General features: G+C 30.2%; 1 protein-coding gene across 1 annotated transcript in view; it reads right to left on the bottom strand.

The window, feature by feature from the left end:
* LOC106689950 (venom serine protease 34) overlaps window positions 1-2,173 on the bottom strand; it is a 29,163-nt gene extending 26,990 nt beyond the window's left edge. The window contains exon 1 of the mRNA XM_067049112.1: window positions 1,973-2,173. Within this exon, the coding sequence (XP_066905213.1) occupies window positions 1,973-2,173 (201 nt within the window). The remainder of the gene's footprint in view (window positions 1-1,972) is intronic.
* Window positions 2,174-9,114: the final 6,941 nt, after the last annotated feature.

The raw sequence follows: 9,114 nt of genomic DNA, 5'->3' as shown, positions 1-9,114 counted from the left end.
CATAACGCAAATAAGTTTATAAAATTACTAATGTGAAATAAACAACTAGAAATAAACTAAATATTTGAAATTATTTCTACCTAAATGCTAAAATAACAAAAAAAAATAAAAAACTTCACATACGAAAAAAAAACCTCTTCATAACTGATTCGAACATTTTCCTTCTCACTTAATTTACCTCTAATAACTTTACTGACGCACTTGAGTGGTATCTCCACTACTAAAGAAATGGAAAGCATAAACTAGAGGAAATAAAATAAAACATTTAAAAAAAAAAAAGTAAATGAAACAGACATATCTTATTACATGCTATAAGGGGGGAGAGGAAGATGTAACACGTTTGAACTGCTATAACATACTAACTTTATTGGGTTCGGTACATCTCATTATATACATGCGATCAGCTGATCTCCTCAGTCAGCTGACTAAGGCTGTAACTACCCCACCAGTTTACGAACAATCCTCGTAAATTTCAACTATACAATAAATTAATATAAAATACAACAACAATAACTATTTAAAATAAAGTATATACAATAAAGAAAGCAAAATATAGACACTCCTCATAATCACTTATTACAAACTAAAAGTAAAGCAAAAGAAAAATAAAATCATGAATTTATACAATTAAAAAAAAAGGAACGTAATATATTCAGTACATCATCATAATAAAAAAAAAATTAATCCCCACTTAAAAAAACATTACTCAACAGATAAGTTGAGATGAGGACACTCCGGATTACTCTTGCGCAGGTGTTTCGGTTAGTAGGACTTTAAGTTGTTCAATATGATCGGTCCTGCACTTTTTGGGTTCTCTAATACGCTCAATAGTCACAACATTATGTTCTCTTATTATTATCACCCTTAATGGTCCCTCGTATCGCTGTATCTCCTTACCCCTGTTTGATCCCAACTTTCTATATGCAATTGTCCCAATTTACATCATTCCCTTCCTATCTCTGAAGTTTAAATTCCCCCGAGCTACTCTCTTGGTTTTTTCCCTCTCCAATTTTCCCCGGACTTTTTCCCATAGCTTTTTCCTAGTGACATGATTATTGCTTGCCTCATCACCGTCCCCTGCCGCGCCCTTGTAGTCTCGCCGGATTCCACAAAGCCCGAAAAGCATCTCAAACGGCGAAAACCCCGAAACGGGGTGCACCGAATGATTGTTTGCCGCAATTGCCTTTGGCATTGCCAAGTCCGGTCTGCCAGGTACAATCGAAGGTGGTCGCTCAACGTTCCGGGAAGCCGCTCTCCTCTACTTTTGGGGTGTTCAGGTGTGTTGAGGTGTCATATCACATCCAGATCCTTCATTTCCTTTCGTTTCAAAGAGTTGTCAAATTCTCTTCCACCATCCGATGCGTTCGGAAACTCCGTAGAACTGAACTCACAAGCGGAGAGCTGCCAATACTGCTTCCGAAGACCTATCTGCTACCTCAGTATCTTTCACCTGGTGTGGCCTTACTGAAGAGGTAAATCATGGTCACCCATTTGTACCCCTTCCATGTAAATGTGTCGATTTGTAAATCTTTAAGTGGCGCATCTGTGGTAGGTGTCTTCTCTTGTCTTCCTTTAGGTGGATGTGTGTCGCACTTAGTGCGTAGACAAACCTCCCAGCTTCCTACAATCTCTGATATAGTCTCATTCCCCACCAAAAGTATCTTCTCTTTAACGCTTGTATAGTCTCATGGATTCTCCGGTGATTTGTCTTTCCCTGATGATACGCTAAGGTGACTTCTCTTTGTTGTTCTTCTTCCAAAAGGTTTCCACCATCAGTTTACAACAGATGTATGTCCTGTCCATTCCAATCTGTTCATCACGCTATAGCCGCTGTATCTTCTCCCAAACGCTTTTGGTTGCCAACATACAGGTGATGTTTTTCTCCAGGCTTCGAATAATTCTTCAAAATTCTACAGATTTGGTCATTCTTCACTTCTGGTTGCGACCAGATCGTCGTTATTTTACTTCTCACGTACTCACTATGTTTAATTTTGGTCATTCCGGTGGTTTTCGTCTTCCAAATAATTTGTCTCTTCCTGTCATTAATTATTTCCTCCATTTCCTCTATATCCTCTGGTATTTTTTCAGCCAAACTCTCGTTATTTGAAGATTCTTCCCTACCATCTTCTTCCGCTTCATCCTGGTCTTCCCCTCTAGGCGTCCATTCCCTCATGACACCGGACGGTTCCCCATTTTCTTGTAACGAACGCTGTGGTTATGGCTCGAGTCAACCAATCAGCCACCACATTTTCTTTGCCCGGTTTGACTTTCTTATTAATATTAATATCAAAGTTAAGTAACGATATTGCGATATTATTTAATCGAAATATTGATATTTCATTTAAAAAAGACTAGGCAATTTAATGGTATGGTTAAAGAATAATATAGAAATAAATAAAATATTGGTATATAGTTTCAATATTTCCTATCAATTTCGATAGTGGACACTTTTATTAATATTGATATCAAAGTTAAGTAACGATATTCCTATAAAATTTAATCGTAATATCGTTACAAAAATTAATATCGATATTAAAAAGAGCTTCACATGTCAAAAACTAAATTTAAATTATAATTTTTACATACTACATATTTACCTATTGTATTATTTTGTACAGTTGTAAATTACAATAAATAAATAATTTAAAAAAATTATAATTTTTAATTTTCTAGTATTTTTAATTGATATTTGGAACAAATAATATAGGAATATTGTTACCATACTATTATATCTATAAGAAGTAATAATATTGAATATGGAAACCGATATGAAATATTGAAGCAAAATATCAATTAAGCTTTCCATAAAATTGTCTTGTCTTTTTAAAATAAAATAACGATTTTTCAACTAAATTGTCTTCAAATATCGTTGCCAAAGATTGATGTTGATATTATTAATAAATTAGAATATGGATATAAATTTCTAATGGTGGATTTTATTTAAATAATTAATTATAAATTTGTCCTTAAATTTCTTGTGTTTTTTAAAAATTAAATACTGTCATTTAAATTAAATCTCAAGTTAAAGCAAGTTTAATGGACTATAAATAAGTTTATGACCATTACCATCGTAGGAATAGTAGTTTTCATGATATTTGCTAAAATAAATTGATTTATAGTTGTTCGGACCATAAGTTTGATTTATGAAAAACTTCATTTCAGAAACCATTGGACGTACAGATGACTGCCAGCGCTCAAATTAAAGCTAGTTAAATTTACTTTAAAACTTTTAATAATATTTATCTTTGTAGGAGTAGTAGTTTTTATGATATTTGACAAAATAAACTTACAAAACGAACAACTAGGAAGTAACGTTCGTATAAAATGTTGGATTTTTGAAAAATATATCTCTAGATCCATAAGATGCACATATGTCTGCCAACGTTCAAAATAAAGGAAATTTAACTTACTATAAAATAGTTTATGACGCTTATCTTCGTAGGAGCAGTAGTTTTTATGATATTCACATATGAAAATAAATTTGGCAAATAAAAATTTGTCCGAACAACTATAAATCAATATATTTTAGCGAATTTCATGTAAACTATAACTCCTACGAAGATAAACATCATAAACTACTTTATAGCTCATTAAACTAGCTTTAATTTGAGTGCTAATAGACATCTGCACGTCAAATGGTTTTTGAGATATAACTACTGATCTTTCAGTACGTCCCAAACAACATTTTAATGAAATGTTGCTTTTTAAAAAGCTATACCTCGAAAAACTATTTAACGTAAATAACTTTATTAGAGCTCATATTTTAGCAAATTTATTCTTCTTTAAATGACATTTTCTTAGGTTTTCTTGTAATGTTCCTATTTTTTAAGATATTGAGCTCCGAGTGAAAAATTAGTTTTTTTTATCGCTTTAAAAGAGCCGCCATTTTTTATTCCCTCTACCTATACTTGGCAGACTCATCAATTTTGACTATTAATTACACATAGCTTTCATTAAAGTAATCAAAAATTGGGATTAGAGAACTGCCTTTTTTCTCCTCTTGGGCTCTTGTACTAGAATGAGCTTCGTTTATTGTCAAGTTCAGTTCTCAAATATTCAGAAGGTAAAAGTAGTAGTCTATTGTGAAGGTAAGGAACTTGAATAAATAAAAATTAAAAAAGACTTGTTACCATTGTTCAAATTCACTGAAGAGTAATTTAAAAAAAGAAATCCGTTCTACAAGAAATTCATCTTCCCATTTACCTACTAGGTGTATATTTATTCTACTGATAGCTGCTGTAAATTGCAATGGTTTAACATTCCACAGAAAAATTAATTGTTTTTTTATAAGAACTAAAGAATATTTATTAAGGCTTTTTAGAAACAGAGGTTTTTAAGCTTAGGCCAGTCAATATTATTGGTTCAACATTGAACGTCATTATATTAACCGTATGAGGAATAAAATATTATTGACCCGTGATATATATCTGAATAATTTTCAGTTGTAGAATTTTAATTTTACAAGAAAAAGTTTTTGTTTATGAGAATAGAAGTGCATGGGTTACATTTTAATAGAAAGTCTATGACTGAATAGTTTCTAGATCTTCAGTTTTAGCTTAAACCTGACAATGAACTCGATAAGAAAGAAAAATATGACTATTCAAATAAAGTAAACAATGAATTTGTTTATTTAATGTGAACATTAAAATTTTTGTGGGGAATATTTTTACTGTTATTGCTCCTTTGTTTACTCCTGATAGCTCAAAGCGATTTATGATCATCACTTTCTACATTAAAAGTTAATGGGAGATGTTTTATTTTCAAACTAAATATTATGAATTCAGTTAAAAATTTAAATTTAAAAAAACCCGACGGTGTTATAACATCTTTCGTCCAAAGAGACGGAATGTTATTAAATTTGCTCCTTAAATATATCAGTAGACATATTGCTAATGTTGTCTACGAATGATGAAATTTGTATATTACTCGTATGGCTTCCTCTACACGTTGCTCCTTACAGGTATATTCCGTCCATGCGTCTGTGCGTGTTAACAAAACAGAATATCACATAGCAAAACTTTTACTTACAGCTCTACATACGTTCCTAAATTTTCTTTTAAATCGGTGGGCGCTTGTTGAAGTTATAATTTAAAAAATAAATAAACAGAAGACAAGGCCAGGCGAAAATTATGAACAAATTTCTTTCAATTTTTATATAAATTTGTATTTTAGGACTTGGTGAGAATAGTGAATATAAATTTTGTTCCTGCCAAGGATTCAACAGTTTAGCAAAAGATAACTAATCCGTTATGGAATCAGGAAAGATGGTTAAAGCTCCACTGTTAGAATTTGATATTTCTATTTTTCCCTTCTTTTTTCATAAAATTCTTTAATATTTTTTATCATATTAAATATTCGCTAATAATAAAAACTATCATAGTTGTGTAAAAATAAGGCACAAAATATTACCATTTTAGCAAAAAAATTAAAAAAATTCTGGGCTGCATGGACTTAAGGACTTAACTACTGAAAGCTCATAAATTTTTTTATGTATTTTTTCCCAACTACCATCCTGTAAAAAATATTGTAACAGTCCAAACAATTTTACTCTTAAAATATCTTATAATTTATAAATTTTACAACTAAGTAAGTAAAATATATTTACGCATTCGATGAAACTTCAGGATTTTATGGAGACCAGGGGAGTTGTTTATTGTTGTGAAGAATGGCCTAAGCTATCTTATTTTGTTATGGTATAATAAGCTGGGGAATAAATCATTTTGTTTGCATAATTCCGAAATTTTAGGGGAAAATTTTAATTTTTAATTGCATTGAGCAATCATTTATTAGATGCAGATGTATTGAGATAGACCTTTAGATTATTGTGAATGATCCTATTTTTTTTTTTTTTTTTTTTTTTTGAGACAGCCTCTAAATTAACAATCGTAAAAGGGACAGTTAAGAATATCAGAGGTATTGATTATGTATATATGTAATCGATATGCAGACAAACAAGAGAAGCAAACCTTGACAGTTGTGTGACAAGTTCCACTCGCTGTGAGCGTCTTACCCTGACTGAAAGAACAACGGTAACATTAAAACAGAAGATGGCGTTAATATAGGAAGGAAACCCGTGTGGCTATGTCTCAATTCAAATCACAACAGAAAGGTTAACAACAGTTAGAACAGGAAATGTGGTTTTAATAGACCCTAAAAGACACAAATAAATTGTTAACAAAGAAAAATGTTAATCCTGATAATTGGATTGAACTAATGTGTATATACAAAACATTCAGAAAGAGCATTATTTAAAATTGGCATCTATTTTACACTTTTAAATATTCGACAAGTTTTATGCGATACAGTTTACAAATTCATTTTCAATCTTGGCCCACCAAATAATGTTTTATATTCTTCAATTAAGAACTATAAAGAAGAGGATCTTGTTACCATCTCTTGATGAAATCCATCTTCCTATATAGGAGAAACCAACAACAACTTCAGATCCCGTTTTTTCAACACAAATTATCCATAACATCCCACAACCCAGCAGGCTCCAAACTCTCAGAACATGCCCTTACGCTTAATCACTTTTTTGATTTTTACCTTACCACTATTTTAGTCACTTTTCTTTTTAAAAAAAACACATTAAAAGTGCCTCATCTCAGAATCCATTTACATAAAACTTGAACCCTTTCATGTTAGCCAAACAATTGATAAAATCTGTATCTCACATACCAACAGATGTATCTCACAACTATATTGAACTTACTTAAGACCCACTAATTTTACGCTGATTTTATTATCATTACCAAATATTTTTATTATTATCTTTTTACCTGTTTATTATCATTCTATCTCTACTTCCATTTTAGTACCTTATTTCTTAATTTTAATAGTGTTTACATACTTCACTTTACATTTTACCTCAATACTTATATTTTATTTTTCTTAACTATATTCTATTTACATGTATCTATTTATCCATTGTTTTAATTCATTTTCACATTTACTGTTTTGTATCTATATTATTTATATAATATTATCTGACCAGTATTTTTTATTGTGTAACTTTCATTTCACATTGTTCCAATTAACTTATTTCACATTATATTGTTGCAATGAACCTATTTTGTTATAATTATTACAATTATGAATGTAGATAAAATATTATTATTAGGATTAATAAAGAAAACGTTTTTTATAATTACCTAATTATTTTGTATGTTTACACTTTTAAATTTTGTAGAACTCGACATTGACGAAGCCATAAAAAAAGCTTTCTAGAATCTATAAGAAATTGCATATACGACCATTAAAATTAATAATACTACAGAAACTAACTTGCCACAGAACATTCCCATCTTATTAAAGAAAAATGCAGATCAAGAATGAACTGGCACAGGACTAGATACCAACAGATAAAACATAAACATATACCAATTCAGTATGGCAAACATTCTCAAAACTGAACTTAAAAAATTCAAAATAAAAAACTTAACTAACTAAAATGAAAACTTCACGACTACTGACAAATCTTTATGAACGACTACTAAGAAGCTTCTCAACTTCAAAAATTGTAATCACCCTAATGCTCTCTAAAGTATCAGTTCAAAGATTATCAAGTTGTAATTCTTTTTCTTGATCAATTATTATTATCTTGTATATATGCCTATAAAAGTGTGTTAGTTTGTAAAAACAAAATCTTTGTAAACATAATCAATTATATAAATAAACTATTCCACAGAGACGCCATTTATGAGTGTTAAACCTCCATCGAGAGGAGGCTTAAAAAGTTTAATGTAGAAAGAACAGTACTTGTATACTACAGGTCTGTAGAGGAATATTTGGAAACGAAATATGGTACACGAACGTTACAATAGATTACACCAAGATACACTAAGTTTTCTAATATGATTTCCGCGTCCTTTAACCCCTATTCCATCTTTCTGCGAAGTGGTAGGGCTGGAAGGGTTCCATCAACCCTGTTAATATCACCCTATAATCTTTCTATCATCTCTTCCTTCTTCTTCTATACCTACGTTTTTTTGCATAGCAATAAAAAGATATTTATAGTAGCATCAGGATATTTTGGAGTTGTCATTACCTTGTACATCCTTAACCTTCCTTTTTTTTATCCATAAGCTTTCAGGACTGGTTCCCCTTAGTTTTGCCAACTGCCTGATCAGGAGACAGATGCCATCTGCTAGAGTAACCTTATTCTGTACCCATCCATCCTAGTTTCTCTATCTTAATCTATTTCTAATTCTTGCCTGCCATTTAACAATGTTAACACTGAAAATACGATTGAACACGCAGTTTCTAAGAGCTCATATCAACTATACATGATACAGGTGACTATTGACCTAGATAGAATTTTTGTATATTGGCTTTTCTAAATAATTAATAAGCAATGCATTACCTACCTCTCTATGAAACAAGAACCTGAGGACTCATTTAGAAACAGGTCCATGAAAGGATGAAAATGGAGGAAGAGGTTACTCAAATGGTTATTAAACAATACGAGATAATGAAACATAAACATTATTTATTACTCTAATATTGCTACTTTAATATCTTCTTTGGTAATAGGTATGGATCTCTGGTGAACGTCAGTCTAATGTTAACTAAGTAAACAAAAAACAGGGCGAGAACTAGAGCTTAGATGATAATCAAATTAATACATCTGAATATTTTGTTTTTAAATTATTGCAACGACATCTTTTGATGAAACAAAATGTATACCTATTTAAATACATTTATAATTTTATAAAAAAAGTAAATATATTGATATTAAAATAGTAAATGTTAGGGGGTCGATTAAAAAAGGAATATATATAATTCATATTATTAATGTTCTTAAAATTCTTTATTTCCACTTTTATGATTTCTTAATCCTAAAATATTATTATGTACAAAATATCAAATATTATTATTTATATTGTATAGACAAATATTTTCATAAAGCAATCAATATACAAAAACAGCGGTTGCTTAAAAAAAAAATTAAAATTAATTTATTTACACAATAATATTTTATTTAGAGAATGGGTGTATTTAGAAGCGTCAAAATTCCTGACAAATAATAATTTATTTCTGTTTGAGTAAGGCTTTTTACTAATAAATACTGATTTAATGTTTAAATTAAAATAGAATTATAGAAATTAATTTAGA

This window comes from Halyomorpha halys, unplaced genomic scaffold (assembly GCF_000696795.3).
Source record: "Halyomorpha halys isolate HHAL.00 unplaced genomic scaffold, Hhal_1.1 Scaffold1531.1, whole genome shotgun sequence".
NCBI lineage: Eukaryota > Metazoa > Arthropoda > Insecta > Hemiptera > Pentatomidae > Halyomorpha > Halyomorpha halys.
Note: the sequence above shows the minus strand (reverse complement) of the source record. Positions and strands in the feature narration are given on the sequence as shown.